We start from the raw sequence: 22,639 nt of genomic DNA, 5'->3' as shown, positions 1-22,639 counted from the left end.
CCAGTTTAGACGCTTTACGAATTGAATTGTTGATATGATGGGAAATTTTTAAATCGGTTGTAAATGTAGCACCCAAATCAGACTCTTCAGTACACTGCTGAATTATATAAATGTCAACGTCTGTAGATAATGAGTATTGTCTATTTGAACCGTGGCCAATAGTCACATGTTTACATTTGTCAAGGTTCACAGATGAATGCCAAGTTACACACCAGTTCATAAATCAGTCTGCAGCAAAGTCCAGATAGTGGAGAAATGCAATGATATAATTTTGTGTCATCAGCAAATTCTCACAGGTTAGATTTGGTAACATCAGGCAAGCCATTCATATAAACTATAAAAAGTATAGGGCCCAAGACACTGCCCTGAGGAACACCACTGAGTGCAGGAGACCTAGAAGAAGCTGATCCTCTGACACAAACCTTCTATCTACGATTACTTAAGAAATTTTGAATCCAATTAAGAACGTCTCCATTTACTCCATAAGCTTCAAGTTTGCAAATCAGTAGCTTGTGGGGGATTTTATCAAAGGCATTCTGGAGATCCAGGTACAAAATATCAATATCTTTACCAGCATCAAAACAGTCAGTCCAATGGTTTACCACTCTCAGTAGTTGCAGCTCACAAGATCTTCCAGAACGAAATCCATATTGTACATCAGATAACAACAAATTTGACTCTAGGTACGGTGTTCCATTAGCCTGATTAGGTGAGTTATCATGATGGCTTCTAGCATTTTACATATGCAGATGTTAAACTCATGTGCGGTAGTTACTGGGTTTGGTCCTGCGGCCCTTCTTGAATATTGGTGCAACATTGGCATCCTTCCATGAGTTGGGTAGAGTGGATTCTTCAAGTGATTTATTAAAAGCATTGTCAAGGGTAAAACTAGACCATTATAAACACTAAACAAAATGTATGGGTGACAATTGTCAGGACCAGCTGACTAACTTAATACACATTTTTAGTACTATGTAATATCAAGCACCACCAGCACCTCTTATTATCATGTTAGCTATCCATTAATGGATTTATAAAAAGTAAACAAACAAGTGTAAAAATAATAAAAAATTAAAACATGGGAATAGAGATCGCTGAAAAAAGTAAGCCAGCATGTTAAACACACAGGGATCTCTATTTGGACTCAAATAAACATTTATACAGAAAGCATTGTCAGTACTTATCTGCCCCTGATTTATGGAGAAACCCTTAATTTCTATATACCATATCCATTGAGTCTAAATAGAGATCTCTGTGTGTTTAACATACTGGCTTGTTGAACTCGTTTTTTTACTTTTTTCAGCTATCTTGATATGGTTTTACAACAAAAATATTGATGCAGGAAAATAATTATAAGAATATATATTTAGATAGATAGCTTGTTCTAATAGATCTAAAGTGTGTTACTGACCCAATAAAATGTATGTTATGAATGATGGCAAAAGCCAAAAGCTATTGGTGGGAATGGTTAGAGCAAGTGTGAGATCATTTTAAATTATGATAGCTACTATGTACAACCTCACCATCTTGAGTTGACTTTCCTATTTTGTCTTAAATCAGCTACAGGCTGCATGGCTTCTTGAATATATATTTGCCAGATTGTAAGTTGGCTGAGGTTTGAACCACCACCTGGACTGCATGAGATTTTCTACAATAGTCTTTAGTGTCTATGCACCAGTGATTATAAAATCTGGCTAAAAGATAATTAATGGCACATGAAAAATTGCAACACAAAAGCTTCATGTACAGTACAATTTTAAAAAGGCACACATGTGGTTAAAGTACATTGGTACAAACTAATTCACACTGACAATGCAGCATATCGTGTATGTGATACTACTGTATGATACATGTCATAGTTAATTCTCTTTCAAGATCAGAAGTTACTAAATATCTGAATCCTTTTGTTGTTGCAGTCGCAAACATAAATACTGCCATTAGGGCTAACGGCTATGCCAAGTGGACTATTTAATTGTCCACTGGAAGATCCATGTGATCCAAAGCAATGGATGAAGTTGCCATCTTTGCCAAAGATAGTGATACAATCATAACTGCTGTGGTTATCACCCACTAATACAAAGCCATTTACGTCAGTGGCAAGACTACAAGGACACTTCAACTGACCCTTTCCAGATTCCGGAGTACCGAATCTGCCTTTGTACTGGCCAAAAAGAGTAAAAACAACTACAGAGCTATGTGTGTGATCGGCAATAAGTAACTGATTATTTGTGTTGATTGCCAGGTCCCATGGTGCACCTAATCGGTCAGCACCAAAAGTGATGCAAAAGTGGCCATTGTACTCGAACACTGATATGCGATGGTTGGCATATTCAGCAACATATACCCTGCCATTATGTGCTATGATGCCAAACGGAGACTGCAGTTGACCATTACCGGAGCCAGAGCTTCCAAATTGCAGCAAGTAGTTACCATTGACATCAAACTTCTGTATTCTGTGGTTACCAAAGTCTGCCACATAAAAATGGTCATCATCATCAAAGGCAACCCCGTGAGGGTAATTGAATTCACCATTAGACTTCCCTTTGCTGCCGACACTCACAACCAGTTGATCCTGACCATCAAATATATGCACACAATGGTTGGATTCGTCAGCTACTGCCCATACTCCATGTTTGCCAAATGCAATACCCCAGGGCTTTCCCATGCTACCACTTTTATTCAAAATCTTGTCAGACAGATTAACTGCTTGGTAATTCCTACACACTACAATACTGTAGGGGCTTCCCCTAGTTTCCTGGCCATTGATAAGTACTGAAAGCTTTGCCTCTCCAACCTTCTCACCAGTAAATGATGCCATGTAGGTTCCGTCCTTATTATCAACCACCGGTCCAACAACAATGTTGTTCGTATATGACTTTAACTTCACAGGTGTTTGCTCCAGTTTCTTATCATCATCAGTTCCTTTTGTAATGATGGTGATGTTTACTTGCTCACCTAAAGCAATAAACTCAGGAAGGTCAGGCCACACTGAAGAATGCAAGACGGACAGTCGACCAAACTGTGGAAAAGATTCTTCTGTAGGCACGAACTCTACAGTGACTGACTGTACAGGGACTTTATTTATCTTCTCGTAGCTGTTGTTTAGTTGCTGCATGCCATCAATCACTGACATCTCTGCAGACAATATTTCCTCATCAGAACTCTTCTCTAGGGCATCATTTAATTCTTTCAATTTCACGAGTCCATCTTTTGTTGACCGTAAATCATCAAGTTGCTTTTTCAGAGCCTTCTCTTTTTGTGATACCATGTCATCTACTTGTTGCTTCACTTGACTGCTCTGCTTCATCAGCTTTTGAGCTAGTTCATTGTAATGCTTATCGATCTCCATGTTTACTTCTTCTCCTTGTTGTTTGATCTTCTTCATCATCTTGTCTATTTTGTCTTCACTGCCAGACAGATCTTTGATCATTTCTTCCATTGGAGCAGTGATCTCTTTTAAATGATTTCGGTGCTTGCTAGCGACACTTTTAACGGTGTCGTGATTATGTTCATTGTGTGTTTTCATTGTACAATACATGCACACTAACTCGCTACAGGTCTCACAGTAGTGTTTCAGTTCATAATCATGTTCCTGGCAAAGTGGGACTTTTGGTTTGGCTTGGATCGGTACTCCTTGATCAGACTGTAGTTCTGTAAGTGGTACTACATCATGGTGACTGAACTGTTTGCTACGTTTGTGGAATTCATTACAAAGATTGCATAAGAATGCATTACATTCAGGACAAAATGATACTACAGGATCATCTTCAGTGCAGCTGTCACATTTGACTTTCTCAGCTTCCTCAGCAACTTTCTTCTTAACAATCAAATCATCAACTAGTCGACTGATGAAGAAATTATTTGTAAACTCCTTCACGCCTCCTGCAGGAACCTTAGCTACCTTCCTGCACTCAGGGCAGGTGATCTTGGATTGTACCTGTGTCTTCTCAAGGCATCCTTGACAATAGGAATGATAACATGGTAGATACTTGGGATTCTTGAACAGTCGATAGCACACTGGACAGGTCAAATTGGTTTGTGCATTCTTTACCTCTGCAGCTGACATCATTCAACTCAAGACAGTAAATAGCTAAAGAAAATAAAAATTTACAATAAAACGAATGTCCTCCTATACATGTGCACATATGATTTTCAAGGAATACACTTTTCATGTACATGTACACACATTGCTGTCTTCAAAAACATTAGTGTATAAGTGTATGTATCATACAGTACGATAGTACTGTATAGTAGGGATTGGTAAGAAATCATATGGTTTCGTGGATTTTTGCACCTTAAAAAACGGCCTTGAAATAAGTTTTACCAGAAAAAACCACCTGGAACGCATTAGTACTGTTATAATGTTTGGTAAACAAAGCGAAAAGTCAAATGGTTTGATGTAAAGTGAGTTTTAAAAATTTTGAAATTCATCTACATTTCGTCTGCCAGCCTGCCTGCTGTAAGACCCGGTAGCGCTAGGTGTACGGCTCCAGAAATTTCAGGCAGTCAAGGTAATGATGGCGGATTCACGAATATGTTGTTCCGATTACGTTCTGTCCACTACACCATGCTGTTTGCTTTCATCATTCATTCGTTTCTTTGTTCTTCTTGAAGGAAAATTAATAGTTGAGGCGCTTAATAGTTGCGGCGCGTGCCACAACCAAACACATGATTTTAACGAACTGTGCGTAAGATGAGGGTGAACAGGTGTAGTACCTAAGGAGTTGTCTCTAGCATTTATTAATGCTGGGTAGTCGTTTTATATAGTCTTAATTACCAGTTTAGCTTTTTGTGAGGTAGCTAGCTAATAATGTGTTTGAGGGGCGGATCCCAGCATTTCGGGATCCAGACTTCTAAAAGCGAGGGTTCCACTCTTATAATGGTGGACTTTCCAGCAATGTTTTACTGTAAAATCATCAACATTTAGGCCATTAGAAATGCAGCTGAAGCCTTAAACAGTTGCTGTAGTAACTTAAAATAAGACGATAATTATTTTTAGAGGCGCTTATTGCGTACGAAGGTAAAAGATAGCTGCTTCAAGTGATATTTATACTATGTGGAAAACAAAAAGAACATAATAGAGCTAGCTAGCTACACAAAAAAGTAAACAAACTAGCTATTTAAAAAATTTAAAATTTCAAAAGGAAGTAGGGGTTGATATACACGCTACAAAAAGTAAGGAAACAAGTTCAAAACTGTTACAGCTGAAATGAGAAATGATCCAGCAGTAAAAAGTAAGGAAACAAGATTAGACGACTACTTGCTAAAATGAGACACACTTTAATCCCTACTTTTGGCTAATTTATTTGATGGTCTCATTTCAAGATGCTAGCCAAAAGTAGGATTTAAAGTGTGTCTCATTTTAGCAAGTAGTTGTCTAATCTTGTTTCCTTACTTTTTACTGCTGGATCATTTCTCATTTCAGCTGTAACAGTTTTGAACTTGTTTCCTTACTTTTTGTAGCGTGTATATCAACCCCTACTTCCTTTTGATTTTTTAAATAGTTAGTATGATATATGCTTGGTTATACACAGGGAGTAAGTGCACCTCTTATTTTAACTCTACAAATACACATTAGAACCATTCACAATACTTAAACATATTGGTTTTGTGATGCTCAACTAGTATAGAACCTGAAAGGGCCACAGGCTGTAGGTGGGGTAAGTAGAATTCTAGGGAAATTGGATCAGAAAGGGAATAACCACTGGAAAATGCCTTATAAAGGTCATTGTGTCAATATACAGTTTATACCACAATGTTTCTTGGCAGCATCGTTAGATTATTCCATAGAAACAATCAAAACCCTCTAATAGACCAGTCACTAGCATTAAAGTACTCCAATAGAGCAGTCAACTTTGAAACTATTACCCTACTAGGGACCTGTGTTAAAATTAATGGGCTAGCCATGTATATAGACTAGCTAACTTGTCAACACTGAATGCTAACTATTCTGTTGAAAGATTCAAATATTAAAAATGAAGAGGACTACAAAGTATTATAGTAAACTGACAGTGCTATTACAGTGGAGCCCCTCTAAAAGGACACCCCTGAATTGTGGACAATCTCTTTATAATGGATGCCTGTTTAGGTTCAAAAATCAACAGTACTATAGTGTACAGTGGACCCTCAGTTATCCAAACCCCTTTGTTCTCAGGCAATGATAAAAGTGTTCAGATAAGGGAATTGTTCGGATAAAAACAGTCATTAGCCACCTCATGGAGCCACACCAGTCTGATTAGCATTATATAGCTTCATACCTCATCATGTGACTTTCTCGAGTACTTTGTGGTGCCCTATTAGAGTGCTGTAATCACTTTCCAATACTGTAGCCAAGAAGTATTGTGGCACAAAATCCTACCTGTATATTGACATGATGAACTACGTATCAGACAGTTGTGACCAAGTTTGAGAAAACCGTCAATCTATGCACAATAGTACTTTTGTAATAAAATGCAATGTGTAATAAACACAAGTTACAGAAAAACTACTTTTATTACCTCACTGGTTGGTGAATTGATACACCATCGAATAAATCCTGGGCATCATTGTGTTCGCTTGTTTATAGTAGTTCAAAAATCCTTGTTTCATCACCATACAGTTGTACATGGGAGGGTTTCTGAGTTACAAACATTTGTTTACATTGCAGTGATGATCTTTCTTCAGTGAATTTGCCTTCCTTCTCAAACACACAAGCATATATACCTTGGGAAAAAACCATACCTTGGTGGATTCACAAATTCATGGCAAACACAATGAGCCAAAAATCAGCTCCATACACCGTTGCATCAGTATGGTTTATGTAAGCACCTGTAGATAATATTCTTGATGGCTTGTGTACATATTGATTTTATTTGCATGTGTGGCTGATTTCCTGTACTGCTCAACTTATGAAGCTGAAACTTACTTAGCCAGCTCATTCCTCTGTCCTTATGGACAACAAAGACGAATTTTGAAAAGTGTGCGTATATCAACAGTTTTCTGAAATTGCTGGTTAATCGCTTTGCATTTATTACCTTCGTTCATAAAATTGATGTGGCAACTATTCAAATTTGACCACCACTTGATGCTTGAAAACGATGTTGAAGCCCTTATTGTGACACCACTCAAGTGCGGCTACTATTGAAGGTGCGGCGTTTAACCAAGTAAATACGGTAGATCACATTTAATCAATTTCCATTTTTCATTCCCATCCCATTCTGTTTTCCTACTTACCTGGACATGTGACCCTCTTTCTCAAGAAAAATAATAATTTCATACAAGATCATGAAACTCTGATAGAACAGTCAAATACTCTAATAGAACAGTCATCAAATGCAACACAGAGAATACGAGAGAATTCCCAGGATCCCATTTATGAAAAATTCCTATTACACACCAGGGACGGTGGAGCAAGCCAAAGAGTGAGGGGGCCAGGCCAGCTGTAAGCGAAGACCCAAAAAAAAGGTATCTATATGCTGACAAATAAGTACATTGCTGCCCTCCACCAACTATATCTCCTTATTTATAACTACACATACATAGCTATGTAGCTTATTACACTGCTTCTCTGAATACTGTGACTGCTCTATTAGAGTATCTAGATCCTGACTGTTCTATTAGAGTATCTTGATCTTTTCGTGCAAACATTGTCCTATAAAAGTGGGGGGCATGGCATGCCCCCCACTTTTATAAAGTCTGTGGAGAGTCGCCACACCCGTATTTCAGACCACCGAAAAGAAACCACCTCAGAGCAAATTTCACCAGTGCAGATGTTTAATACAGACTTCATTTTGCTTTTACACCCTGTACTTCTTACGTAAAAGCTACTTTTACCATTATTTAATGATTTTACTCATGTGGGTACGTATGGACAAACATAGGTAGGTAGGTAGGTAGGTAGATAGGTAGATAGGTACACACACACACACACACACACACACACACACACACACACACACACACACACACACACACACACACACACACACACACACACACACACACACACACACACACACACACACACAATTTTATGAAAATAATTTCAGTAAACCAGGCAACATAGTAGAGAAGCAAGCTCAAGAACAGAATGTACTCTAACAGAGCAGTCACAGGTTACACCCGTGGAATATTTTATAAAGTTAGGTGGAAGAGGATACAAGGTACTGTACATGTACGTGTAAGAAGATTATTCTACAAGCAACTTAAATTGTATAATTATTTCTTATTTGCCTATTATTTCTCGACACATCCCTACACACACCATATGTTACGGTTAACGTTTTGTATACATCATTCTCTATCTGAGAGCTGACCACCAGTCCCTCCACTACTGCAGGACTGCTCCTGCCCACACCCGACTATAGGACCTACCATACTATAAGGGATTCTAGGAATTTACGAGAAGCTCCATAGTAATACACATACCCCCTTTTTCCATAAAAAGCTTGAGCATCTGAGAGTAGAAAGTATGGGATGATCTGTTAGCATGTTGAAAATGAACCATGCTAATTGGCCAATGTACAGATATACGGGATCATAGCAGTATAGTATAGGGAGGCTGTACCAATACCAATATTATGAGTATCAACATCAGTCATCGAATACAGATATTTCACTGGAATAGTAGAAAAGCACCTCATTTGAGTTAGTTGCATGGGGTAGTCAGACAAAATGTGTAACTTTCTGTGAAAGCATTTCAGTAAAAATACAGCTGCACAGTACCACAAAACTTAATGCAAATAGTCAACATTGGTAATGGTTGACAGGTAATGTGATTATACGAATATTATCTAAGTTTTACAAGTGCCTCATGAAATATGCAAATATGATCTACTGCTAATATCAAGCACCGGATCTTCCTTTGAGGCATATCACTAAAAAGAATCTTTAAGTTAACCCCCTCACCGCCAAATTTGTAGAGGCTCCAATTCAATTATTGAGTTGTTGTTTACACAAGAGCAACCACAAATCCATTATATAACTTCAAAGTGCAAAAATTGATCTAAGTGAAACCAAACGTAAAATTTCACAACTTTACAATACAGGCTAGCTCTGTTTATAATAATACTACAAACATCGCTAACCTGTTTACAGTTGAACCGATTATCTCTAAGTATGGTTTTCCGGTATTTGAGCAAATGCACATGTGCATACAGGCACAACGTCAATGTTTCGAGACATACAAAAGTAGCAACATGCTGTTTCCCTATATAATCCTTCTCCTTACTGTTTCTCTTTACATGTACTTAGTGCCATTATCACTTCGAAGAATCGTCTACAACACTTGTTATCAACATTCTGAAAGTACGCGATCACATCATCTAACCACGTGATAGTGCATGAGAGACCGATTATCCCTGTTCCCGTTCACTAAAGGGCGTGCACACTACAGGATAAGCGCAGGGGCTACTAAAATGCTCAACTGAAGTTACAGAACATTCAGAATGTGGAGTTTATATATCAAAACTGTCATGTGGTGGTGAGAGGGTTATAATTAATTACACTACAAAACCTGACCTTCATTTATTGCTAAACTATACTGACTGTTCCTGAAATGTTAGAAGAAAATTTTATGTATCCAGCCTGCTAATGTTACAGGATAAGTACTGGAATCATGGATAGATGGTATAAATATTAGTCTGTACTGGTGTCGGAGATCAATGAACTGAACTGTATGCACACATACGCATGTGCACAAATAATGTTGTAATGCTGCACTACAATTAGAGCTTGTCATGCGATGAATAGAAATGGCGTCGTAGATGAGTTTGTATCCATGCGAATCATGAAGGAGATGTCTGTTCAGCTCCCGAACTCTACTATATATGATCACATCCCCCATCAACTGGTTTAACAAAGCCAGGAGGAGGCAAACAAAAAAAAATTATACATGTACCACAGGGGGTGCAGCTATACTTGGGCCTGCCAGGCATCAAGCCTGGTAAATGTGATACCCACCACAAACATATTAACATAATATACTTACTTGGAGCATTTTGTGACACTTTCACTGGAATTACTACATATCAAAGATCGGCCTGCTTGAGTTTGGCCTACTTGAGTTTACCAAGAACACTTGTCAATTAGTAACATTCTATATAATGCCCAGTATCACATGAAATTAAGCAGTCATGATCATACACTCAAGCATGCTGCAATTACACTGACTGGAAAACAGTACTGGATAATAAAGTAAAACGGTTGACTGATGATAGCTACTTCTTCACTAGCCAGGCCAGGAATATTGAATAGGGTCAGAGAATTACTTGAATTTCATTCAACCTCTTCAATAGCAGACTGATGAAAATGAAATATGAACAAAACACAGTTGAACAGATAGGGTGGGAGGTTCATTGTTTCTCAATGTCAGATACAAAGTACACATAACGACTTGTATGAAAATACAGAAGAGTGAAGAGATAGTAATTGCTAAAAATAGTGTAGTGCATATATTGGATGTGGTCTGTAATTGTATAGCTTTAGGTTCTATTATCTCCCATATCAATCTCAATACATGCACTAATTTTAATAGTCTAGTGAAATAAACTGAAGAATCAGCAGTAGCTAACTAGGTACATGCATAGACAGCTTGACAGTCAAGCCTTGTGGGTAATGATGGGTGTGCCAGGGTATCTCCGAAAGCTAGCTCCGCCCCTCAAGGCATCTAGTAAGCGACACCGCCCTTTGCCGGCAAGGTCTTTGACCTCATATTCATTTGTATCTCTTGCACCCGCTATTAGAATGTGGATTTTAGGTGTTCTATTACAAGGACCGATAATCTACCGTACAACACTACGAAAGAATGTCTGGAATCCACTTGGGCTTCTTTCACCATTAAATACTAGGATTCGCTATAAAGGCGCAGAAAGTACAGGATGCTGGCGCACACACAATATTATACTGTACACTAACCAGAAACACTGGCGCAGTAGATGACAGACCCAACTGCTCCCACACGTACAGCAAGTACCGGTAGTAGCTAAATAATGCTCACCGACATTCCCCTACGCGATTCATAAACGCGCGCCCCTAGCAATTGTGAATTCTCGCACATCATCATGGGCATTTTAATTTAATAAAGAAACTGTGGGCAGAGAAATAAACTCTGCCCAGTCCTGTGAGGATGGAATTGTTGCCATTACCTATGCCAATGTAACAGTTGCTATAGTTACCACAAAGTACCTTGCTTTCTTGAAAAGAGACCTGAGTTAATGCTTTCGCCTTGTGAACTGCTAGTATATCATCATGAAATTCTGGTACCCCAATCAACAGCTAGCTATAGAAAAACTACAACTGACTCGTCACTGGAAAGCAGTAAAACAGTGGGACTAGCTAGCTATACATACTTAGCTACGCACCTTCTAGAGTTAGCACACCTTTGTTATTTTACCTCTGCTAGCTAACTTATCTCTCCAAAGAAAATTTTGAAAAATTGACCTTTTGAGATTGAAAGCAATTTTTGCTGAAATGAAGCTCAAAATTTTTAGTGAAATTTAACTGACAGAGCTGGACGAAACAGAATTATTATAGTATAAGGTGTAGGCTATATACTAAAGCACATGCAAGCATTGCAAAATGGCTATTTATTCGGCTGCTGGAATGTAGTGTGCAAGTACATGATTTTTCATCTCCAGAGAATTTATAGTCACATTAACTAGTGGAAAGTCAGTAGCTAGCTAACTAAATTAAGAACAGGTAGACTAAGTTGTATTTTAGTCAGATTAGCTAACAGTGTTTTGCAATTATATGCTACTTTATTAGAGTATTATATGCAGACTGTTCTATTAGAGTATCTTGATCTTTAAATGTAAGGGACTGTAACCCACCCATATGTATGTTCCCATTGTGTTATGTCTATATGAGTAGTAGTTTGCTATAGAGACAGCATAAAGTGCCGCACCTGAATTGTGTCTAAGGTGCCTAGTTAGCTTGGTCCAATGAGAAACACTGTTGAAATATTTCTGACATGGGTGGGGGTGCTGGGCCCCCTGGCCCTTCAATCCACCCCTGTACTAGCTTGCAATTGTATTTCCTATATCACCCCCCCCACCTCTTCTTGCTGTTTCATTTTTCTCTGAAGCATTGCTCTAAATAAAGAAAATAAAATAGTACGTATAGTTATGTAGCTATAATAACATACGTATAACTCGTAACTACAAGATTCTCCCATATTAACATTTTAGAAAACCATGCAGTCACCAGAATTTATATGCCACTGTCATCTGATACACTTCATACATACAACAACTACGTGTACCTCACTGTGTGATTCATACTTATAGTGTGTATAGTTGTACAGTACTCTTATGATGAACATAACTGTCAACTCATGTACTAAACTGTCTATACTGCTCGAGTTTAATGAAAGAGCTAGCTACATAATAAACTGAAGAACATATCACTCTATGCTGACATCAAAGGACCTGCCATTGCAAAGAGTACAAAATAATTAAGTACTAATTACCTCTAATGACATCACGTTACATGACTATAACAACTGTTTGATTTTCACCTTATGACCACATCCTGCAACACCACTGTATGCTTTCACAATTGTGTACAGTAATCCCATACTATATACTTCTGAACATCATCATACATGTGTAGCTACAATTAAAAAGCCATTATATTAGCTACTACTAAAGTAGATATAGCTACAGGAAGCAAGTGTTAGTGACATAACAACATCTTGCAGTTGTCATGGTTACATAATATACGCCACTTAATACATGCATTTGTAGATATGAAGTTTTGTGTTGTATATTCCTGTTGTAGCAAGAGTTCATATAGATTCTCAGTGAGATGAAACACTTATTGGTTGATCCATGGTTCAGAGATGCATAACTTAAATACTATAATTATGTACATCAAAATGTGATTAGCATCAAGTTGAAGTAATATTGTAATCATTTCACTACAAAAAATTCTTAAATTTTAGTTTTAGATTGTCCATTTTTAATAAGTGTGAATTTGAATACTGATGCATTTGGTTTTAACTAGATTTCCTATACCTGCACAACTAATTAAGTAGCCAAAAATCAATGTGTATACTTTAAGGGAAAATGATACTGGTAACAGCGCTAGCTTGACATGTGTATCTGTAGTATGTTAATTTTTACCATTAATCTGTTCAGAATATGTCAGCGGCTGTGGCTGCACCCTAACACTCATGCATCAGTGACTCACTTGGTCTCTTTTGAAAAATCCTGACTATCCCCCTAGCCTGTTTACTGTCTTGTTGGCTGCAATTCAATGCTGCATACCAAATTGACATGCAGATCTAGTAACAATACTACATGGTTAATGGATATTCGATGTCAGATGTCATCCCTTGGAATAAGATTATAACCATTAGTGGTACAATAAAACCGGCCAGTAGCTAGTTATGCTGTATTGGTTATATGTAGCAGCTAAAGTACTAACCTATAAGTATGTATACTGACATGGATGACTTTTGGGTAAAATTGGGGCATCAAGTGTGCATGTAATTTTGTTTCTTGTGTGTAAAGTACAAGCCACCAATCTTAAGGAAACATACTCAAACATGAGGAGTGGTTTTAGGGTTGAGGAGGTTGAATTAGCTATTGTCAAAGTATTCACAGTTTAGCCCCTAATCTGTGCTCTTTTGTTTATTCTATTCATTCAATTTGACTATAGCTAATTCAAATGTTTCTCGTAAAATTGACAATTTAGCTGCTTTGTTTTAATCTATCCTACTGCAAGAAAGATAAAAACTTGTATAGCTCAGTGTATTATCTACAAATTCTCTATGTTCCACTGAAACGTTTGCCTGCCTAAAAATGATTATACATAGATCCATATGTTTATGTGTACATGATTAGCTCATTGCTATATATAAGCATCATTGTTAATGACTGCATGCTAAGAATATTCTTGACCACATCCTGACTATATAGCTATATGAATGACATCAAACAATGTAATCCATCCATGGTGTAAAGGTCATCACTACTACACTCTGACTGGATTTGTGACCACTGCAAGAAAAACAATGAGGGACATATCAGTATTAAGCAACATTGTCAACTTCACAAGCTATAAAGACCCAGGTAAAAAAAAACCTTGCAAAAATCTTGCTAATCTTGCATCAAATTCTTGCACAAATCTTGCCAATCCTTGCACTTGTACAAGTAAAAAGGTCCTTTACTTGCACAATTCTTGCAAGATTTAATGTGACCTTGCATGATCTTGGATGAGTTTGTTAACTCTTGCAAGTTTTTTTATTTTTTTACCTGGGGAGGTTTCCATCCCTCTTCTTGCAGATTAAAATAAAACAAATTAGATGACAAATGCAAATCAGTTGCTTTACTGTAACTGTTATAATTTTATAAAAAGTGTTATTGCATATGCATGGCAATGGTTATAGCTAGTTCAATAAAATACATATTAATGTCTAAACTAAGTGTGTACTATGCACATGTGATCTACCCCTGTTAATTCTATATTCATTTAATATACCACTTTGACACTTCAGATCAAAGGGAACCACAGGGTTATATATCACATATTGCCCTGACCACAGGGCGATATCTAGATATCGTCCTGTGGTTAGGGCGATATCATGATATAACACTAACCACAACTGCCTTTGATACTGAGGTAGCTACAAAGCATCAGTTCCCTTTGATTATTCATATAGAGCTGCTTAAAGTTTTGCATTGTGGTAAACATGTTGGTTTAGTTAGGGGCATTGTAGTGAAGCAAAAAGAATTGAGTGAGTCAGCATTGCATAGTTCAGCTACTAAGCATCACTAAATAATCATTTTTGCAATGTGGGGATTGTTTTTCTACGGAGTACATTCCAACTGCATGAAAAGATGCCCAATCTATATATCTAAGTGTTTATTTTAGCACCTTAGGTTACTTTATTCATCCACAAAGTGGTTATTTGGTTTAAAATGGTATCACTACAACCAGTGAAACCCACAATCATTTCTTTTTGCGCCCCCACAATCGATGTTTGCAAATGTGGTGAACGCAGTTTTGTCTTCCTTCACCTATTAGGTGAACGTACCAGAGTAGTATATATTACTTATACCATGGCCACTCGGGACTTGCCCGATATATGTGACCAATTCTGAGAAAACCGGTCTTATTGCCCATGTCAGCAGATTCAGTTTTTCACCCAGGACACACAGCTACATGAATAAACTATCTAATTCCACATTTAGACTTGAGTGGTCTGGTTTTGCTGGCTGCCTTTCCCGAGCCCAGTGGCGATCCGTATGTGTGGTGTGGGGCCCTAATGGAGCTCTGGTCAGCCTGGGAATGACTGTATGTGGCTGTGCAGCTCTGTGGTGTTGAATAAGTACCTCTGCTGTGAGTTTTCTTTCATTTTAGCCAGTTTTGAGACCTCAGTGGCTCAAAACTTGGCCCAATTCATCCCTTGGCCTTCCTTTTCAATTTTTGAACACCATCTTTCCTGCCTTCCAGGGCCCCCACCTCCCACCCAATTTGCAGCTCGCCTGATACAGTCAACCTCGGTTTAAAAACTATCTAAAATGGTGGGAAACTTAGTTGTTGGCTACTTGCATAGTGGATACTCTGGAAGGTAAGGAATTGGTGTAAAACGCGTGAAAATGTAGTACACATAGCTTCAACCATTGGCGAGCTACAACACACTAAATACTTAAAACTGGCATTTCTCGATACTTTTAAAATAGGTGATAAGCCCGGTTTTGTCAGACTGGGTCACATATATGCCCGTGCTCTCGGGCCAGCGGCCCTCGGGCTTGGGCATATATATCAAGAAAGTCCCTCGTGGCCATGGTATAACTATTAAATATATTCAAGTTCACATTTTAGTTTTAATTACACGTTTCTGACTCCCTATATTCACAGCCTTTAAGCCATCTCCCCATAGTGGGATAGCATTCAAAGAATAAAGTTAACTATACATAAAAAATCTGAGGTGTACACTATGACAACTGCAAGATGTTGTTATGTCACTAACACTTGCATCCAATAGCTATAGGTACTTTAGTAGTAGCTAATGTCTTTTTAATGTGTAGCTACACATGGTATGATTATGTTCAGAAGTGTTAGCTATAGTATGGGATTACTGTACATAATTGTGAAAGCATACCCAAATCAGGATGTGGTCATAAGGTGGAATGGATATGTGCATGCTTTCAGTGTTTCTCACTGATGAGAGTAGGCATCTCAAATCAGTATCATTATGTATTATTACATGTACAAGGATTCAACTTGTTATAGTGACCATGATAAAATCAGTCAAATTTTAAGCTATATACAAATCATGCTACCCTATAACACTGTGTCTGGAACATAATTTTAGTCCTATAGCTGCAGCTACTGCTGCTAGCTTGCGTATGTTGCTATATCAGCTTATTCCAGCAATGGTAATAAGTTACGAGTATTTCCTGTATTGTGTTACATATGTGCTATTATGTAGTATGCATAGGAAAGCCACATTTAGGGCACTCTCCCCGGTTATGGCATATGATCTGATAATTAATAGTTATACCATGTCCATGGGGGATTTGCCTGATATATATGCCCAAGCCCGAGGCATATATATCAGCGGCCCTTGGGCTTGGGCATATATATCAGGCAAGTCCCAAGTGGCCATGGTATAAGTAATCTAATCCAAAACAGCCAAGCTGTAAAAAAAGTGTGCGGCCCTCAAAAAGGCTATGGTGAAAAAAGATGTGAAATCCAAGGTGGCAGCCAAGAAATGGCTGTGATGGTAGGTTAATGGTAAAAATTTTAATAATGACAATTACGGTGAATTTTGTGCTGCTTGGTCTTGGCACAAAATTCACCTGAATTGTCATTATTAAAATTTTTACCATTAACCTACCATCACAGCCATTTCTTGGCCGCCACCTTGGATTTCACATCTTTTTTCACCATAGCCTTTTTGAGGGCCGCACACTTTTTTTACAGCTTGGCTGTTTTGGATTAGATTTCATTTCTTTTTGTATTTGTATACCCCAAAGCCGGCCTATGGCCAGCTTTGGGACTTTTTTAACCTATCTTTTTTTTACCACAAGAAGAAGAAAAGATGAAGTAGATGTACTTTAAATATTTTATCAGTAAATGTATAAATTATATATATAATACATATATTGATTACAGAAATCTCCTTGGTGGTTTCTTTGTAACTGAACACTCTACAAGGTGACTTCTTCTAGTAGATGCTCTCTCTACAGGGTGAATTATTTGTAACTGAACGATCTACAAGGTAACTTCTTCTAGATGCTCTCTCTACAGGGTGATTTGTTTGTAGCTGAATTCTGTACAGGCGATTTGTTTGCAGCTGAGCTCTTTACAGAATGGTTTCTTTGTAGCTGAACTCTCTACAAGGTAGCTTCTTCTAACTGATCTTTCTACAGGGCAATTTGTTTGTGGCAGAATTTTATACAGGGTGATTTCTTTGCAGCTGAACTCTCTACATGGTGGTTTCTTTGTAGCTGAACTCTCTACAAGGTAACTTCTTCTAGCTGATCTCTCTACAGGGTGATTTGTTTGTAGCTGAACGATCTACAAGGTAACTTCTTCTAGCTGATCTCTCTACAGGGTGGTTTGTTTGTAGCTGAATTCTTTACAGGTGATTTGTTTGCAGCTGAGCTCTTTACAGAATGGTTTCTTTGTAGCTGAACTCTCTAAAGGGTAATTTCTTCTAACTGATCTTTCTACAGGGCAATTTGTTTGTGGCTGAATTTTCTACAAGGTGATTTCTTTGCAGCTGAACTCTCTACATGGTGGTTTCTTTGTAGCTTAACTATCTACAAGGTAACTTCTTCTAGCTGACCTCTCTACAGGGTGATTTGTTTGTAGCTGAATTCTGTACAGGTGATTTGTTTGCAGCTGAGCTCTTTACAGAATGGTTTCTTTGTAGCTGAACTCTCTACAAGGTAACTTCTTCTAGCTGATGTGTCTACAAGGTCACTAGTTTGTAGCTGAGCTCTCTACATGGTGGTTTCTTTGTAACTGAACTCTCTACAAGGTGACCTCTTCTAGCTGATCTTTCTACATGGTGATTTGTTTGAAGCTGAACTCTCTACAAGGTAACTTCTTCTATCTGATCTCTCTACAGGGAGATTTGTTTGTAGTTGAACTCTCTACATGATGGTTTCTTTGTAGCTGAACTCTCTACAAGGTAACTTCTTCTAGCTAATCTCTCTACAGGGTGATTTGTTTGTAGCTGAACGATCTACAAGGTAACTTCTTCTAGCTGATCTCTCTACAGGGTGGTTTGTTTGTAGCTGAATTCTGTACAGGTGATTTGTTTGCAGCTGAGCTCTTTACAGAATGGTTTCTTTGTAGCTGAACTCTCTAAAAGGTAACTTCTTCTAACTGATCTTTCTACAGGGAAATTTGTTTGTGGCTGAATTTTCTACAGGGTGATTTCTTTGCAACTGAACTCTCTACATGGTGGTTTCTTTGTAGCTGAACTATCTACAAGGTAATTTCTTCTAGCTGATCTCTCTACAGGGTGATTTGTTTGTAGCTGAGCTCTTTACAGAATAGTTTCTTTGTAGCTAAACTCTCTACAAGGTAACTTTTCTAGCTGATGTCTCTACAAGGTCATTAGTTTGTAGTTGAACTATCTACATGGTGGTTTCTTTGTAACTGAACTTTCTACAAGGTGACTTCTTCTAGCTGAACTATCTCTTTCCATAGTTGCATGAACTCCCCACAAGATAACTTCTTCTAGCTGATCTCTCTACAGGGTGACTTGTTTGTAGCTGATCTCTATACAGGTTACTTGTTTCTAGCTGATCTCTTGAATTCTCTTCAGGGTGACTGCTCTATTAGGATGACTGCTCTATTAGAGTATCTCGATCTCGCACTTGCTGCACCAAGTTGGATTTCGTGTTATAACTCCGTGGCTTTAAGTCTGATTCTTCTACACCATTGATGAGCCTTTCTAAGATGATTACTCCATCTGTACAACGATTTTCAGAGCATTACCCCAAGCGGTTTATCTGGTAGGCGTGGCAAGCAGTCGTTTTTCATTAGCTAATCTCGATTGCGTAATTGTTACACACAGTTGGTTTTTTCGTTGTATCTTCCTGTTTTTTAGCTCGATTTCTTTCAAACCACAAAAAGGTTTGAGGTTCAATAGTTAACCTATTGGCCCACCGATTTTCAGCTTCTTCCCATGCGCGGTTTACCCTGTAGGCGTGACAACATATTGGTGTTATTTTTCGTGAATAATCGCTCATAACTCTTTGCCTGTTTATTGTATTCCAGCCAAAGTTGGTACCGAGATGCGCCTTTATATCCCCCTTCTGTGTGCCAAATTTCAAGGCAACCGGATGTGGCGTTCGCGTTTTATAGCAGTTATTGTAAGTGTGCGACAAGAAAAAGAAAAATAAGAAGAAAAAAACGTAGAAACTGAGCCAATTTTTGAAGTCGCATATCTCGGGAACGCGCGAAGCGATTTCGTTCAAATTTGGAATGTGGAGTGCTGCAGTTGGAGGGCATGTCCACAGCAAAAATCGTCTTGTTTCATCAAGGAAGTACAGAGCTACGGAGGTGCGAAAATTGCGTTTTTTTCTTCCTGTCAATATACTCACGGGTGTTACGCGCCGGCTTCTTGGGCCGCACGACACACTACCGTGTGTCTTGATATATACCACTCTGGTATGTTCACCTAATAGGTGAAGGAAGACTAAACTGCGTTCACCACATTACTTTTATACAGATGTTTGCAAACATCGATTGTGGGTTTAAATTTAGGGCACAAAAGAAATGATTGTGGGTTTCACTGGTTGTAGTGATACCATTTTAAACCAAATAACCACTTTGTGGATGAATAAAGTAACCTAAGGTGCTAAAATAAACACTCAGATATATAGATTGGAAATCTTTTCATGCAGTTGAAATGTACTCTGTAGAAAAACAATCCACACATTGCAAAAATGATTATTTAGTGATGCTTAGTAGCTGTTCGAGGCTACCTAGGTACAGTCATGGATTTTTTCTCCTTTCTCCAACTTTTCAAACACACCTTAAGTAGCTAAAGTCTTTGAGCAGGCTGTAGGACCAGGTGTCCTACAGACCTTCAGCACTTGTGCTGTAAAGCATTAATAAATAAAAAATAAATAAAACTATGCAATTCTGACTCACTCAATTCTTTTTGCTTCACTACAATGCCCCTGACTAAACCAACATGTTTACCACAATGCAAAACTTTAAGCAGCTCTATATAAATAATCAAAGGGAACTGATGCTTTGTAGCTGCCTCAGTATCAAAGGCAGCTGTGGTCAGGGCTATATCATGATATCGCCCTAACCACAGGTAGGGTCCACAACGCGAAAAATCGATATCCTCCAATCAACTATCTAACTATTGTCATGTGTTAGGCTAAGTATAACTTGAATAACACCAGCGTAGCAGCCAAGTTTGTCACTCTAGAAAACTATACAAATGTCTTAAAATCGCGTGATTTTTCGTTGCAGCAGTTTGTAGGGTTCTTCGTATGCCACGATATTCACTCTCAACATTGTTCAAATAGTCTATCATCAACTCAAAGTATTGGTGGTTTGATTTTATTGGTCAGTTTCCGGTGGCAGCACGATATGTGCAGCTTTTTGGCGACAGACAAAACGTTTCTTGCTCTGGAGCACAGGACAAGCAGAGCAGCAACTGCGCCGTGGGTCAGCAATGACCATGCAGTACTAGGTAAAGTACCTGCATGCGGAGTATGGTTATAATTGAAGTTTGTTAGCCATCTATATGCTGAAATTCGGCCAAAACGACACGATTTTTGCAAACAAATACCAGAATGGTTGATACATCAGTGAGACGGTCTTCAACAACAAGGATACGAAGCTTATAAACACCTAACAATACGGCCATCTCGCCCAGTAAACGCATAAAGCAATCCAATGCATGAAATAGGCACTCACGTGATCGAAATTTAAATCGCGGAAATATCCATGAAATCGCTTTCATTTCTGAATAGGAACCATGCAGTGCGCTCATTTCGTAAATGTTTGTTAATTGTTCACTCGGGCGTGGTCTGGACCAGTGCAGGTGTGTTTTATGCTGTGATGGCATAAGGCCACTCCAATTGGTAATTATGTTTCTGGTCCACCGCCCGTGTCCTTTTTGGAGAATGCGAAATTTCAGAAATACATGGGTAAAATGCCCGCATCAGCTTTTTGAAAACCTGGATTTCAGAAACAAATCAGGGGTTGCAACAATCTAACTATCTAAGTGTCATGATTTGTATTTTATCAGTGAAAACCTGCAAGAAATGGGCAGAGTGCATTGCTGAATTACGCCCGCCCGCACCTAAAACTGATTTTCAAAGGACCAGAAACATAATTACCAATTGGAGTGGCCTAATAGGGAGAGTCTCAGACAGCTGGGCTAATCGAGATGTTGAACCTAATGCACACAAACTGATTGCCACTTGATTCCAAGTGATTTTAAAGTCATTGGAATAGATTATGGTTGTATTTTCCGCGATTTGAATTTCGATCACGTGAGTGCCTATTTCATGCAATGGATTGCTCTATGCGTTTACTCATAGATATTAGAGAGAAGGGATAGGCAACCGAGCGCGCGCCGTGTATATCTACCATTGATTGTGGTTGAAGCACTCCTCGGTATTGATTAAATCCATGCGGACAGGATGGCAGTTTGTGGTTTAGTCGTCTTACAGTTGATTTCAACCACCTTGTGGTATTGTAGTTGATATACAAGACTTTTAATGCTTCTGGCTTCTGTTGTTTAATCGTCTTGGGTGGTTTTCATCGCCATTTACGATTTTGATCATCAATGGGTACCTCCGTTTTTTGTCTACCTGTTACGAAGAACAGAAGTGTAGTTCCACTGGGGAAATAGTGCTGAAGTCTTCGCAATACTTTGAAGTTTTGCACAGTACCACTGAAAGATGTTTCTCGCATAACAGCGCTTGTGTTGAAGTTGATAGCTAAATCATGGAGTAGTATTTTAAAGAACCGAGATGAGACTGCCAAAGGGCATTAATCAAGCGGAATAATAAAATGAAGTACACCATGCAAAACTATGTTACTTTAGGGTTACTGTGGCATTGTTTGCCAGTCGAAAGTGAACTTACCATGAACACAACAGGTACACAAAAAAATCGTGTCAACTGAGATTAAAATGATCGATGGCGGCAAAAACTCACAACAAGACTTACAATAGGAGTTTTCCTAGTACTTGTAAAACATAAAGAGATTGTCATGAAATACTCCACGCCCGTAGAAAGTAGTCCAGAGCAGAAGACACCATTTTGGCCTCATGAATTCACCAACGGCGGAGTGTTTCAGGGCGCGCGCTAGTTTATAATCTCTGTACTCTAATATCTATGGTTTACTGGACGAGATAGCTGTATTGTTAGGTGTTTATAAGCTTCACATCCTTGCTGTTGGAGACTGTCTCACTGATGTATCAACGATTCTGGTATTAGTTTGCAAAAATCGTGTCGTTTTCGCCGAATTTCAGCATAGATGGCTCAGCCAGATGGCTAACAAGCTTCAGTTATAACCATACTCCGCATGCAGGTACTTTACCTAGTACTGGTCATTGCTGACCCACGGCGCAGTTGCTGCTCTGCTTGTCCTGTGCTCCAGAGCAAGAAACATTTTGTCTGTCGCCAAAAAGCTGCACATATCGTGCTGCCACCAGAAA

At 38.5% G+C, this 22,639-nt stretch overlaps 1 protein-coding gene across 1 annotated transcript; it reads right to left on the bottom strand.

Annotated features, from left to right (window-relative positions):
• Positions 1 to 1,695: 1,695 nt before the first annotated feature.
• LOC136258140 (tripartite motif-containing protein 2-like) lies at positions 1,696 to 11,003 on the bottom strand. The gene is made up of 2 exons (XM_066051448.1): positions 10,894 to 11,003; positions 1,696 to 4,090 (listed from the first exon to the last, which is right to left on the bottom strand). Exon 2 carries the CDS (start codon positions 4,067 to 4,069, stop codon positions 1,877 to 1,879), a length of 2,193 nt encoding a protein of 730 aa, XP_065907520.1. The 5' UTR covers positions 4,070 to 4,090; positions 10,894 to 11,003; the 3' UTR covers positions 1,696 to 1,876.
• Between the last annotated feature and the right edge of the window lie 11,636 nt (positions 11,004 to 22,639).

Source organism: Dysidea avara, chromosome 6, assembly GCF_963678975.1.
Source record: "Dysidea avara chromosome 6, odDysAvar1.4, whole genome shotgun sequence".
NCBI lineage: Eukaryota > Metazoa > Porifera > Demospongiae > Dictyoceratida > Dysideidae > Dysidea > Dysidea avara.
This window is presented reverse-complemented; position numbering and strand designations above follow the sequence as displayed.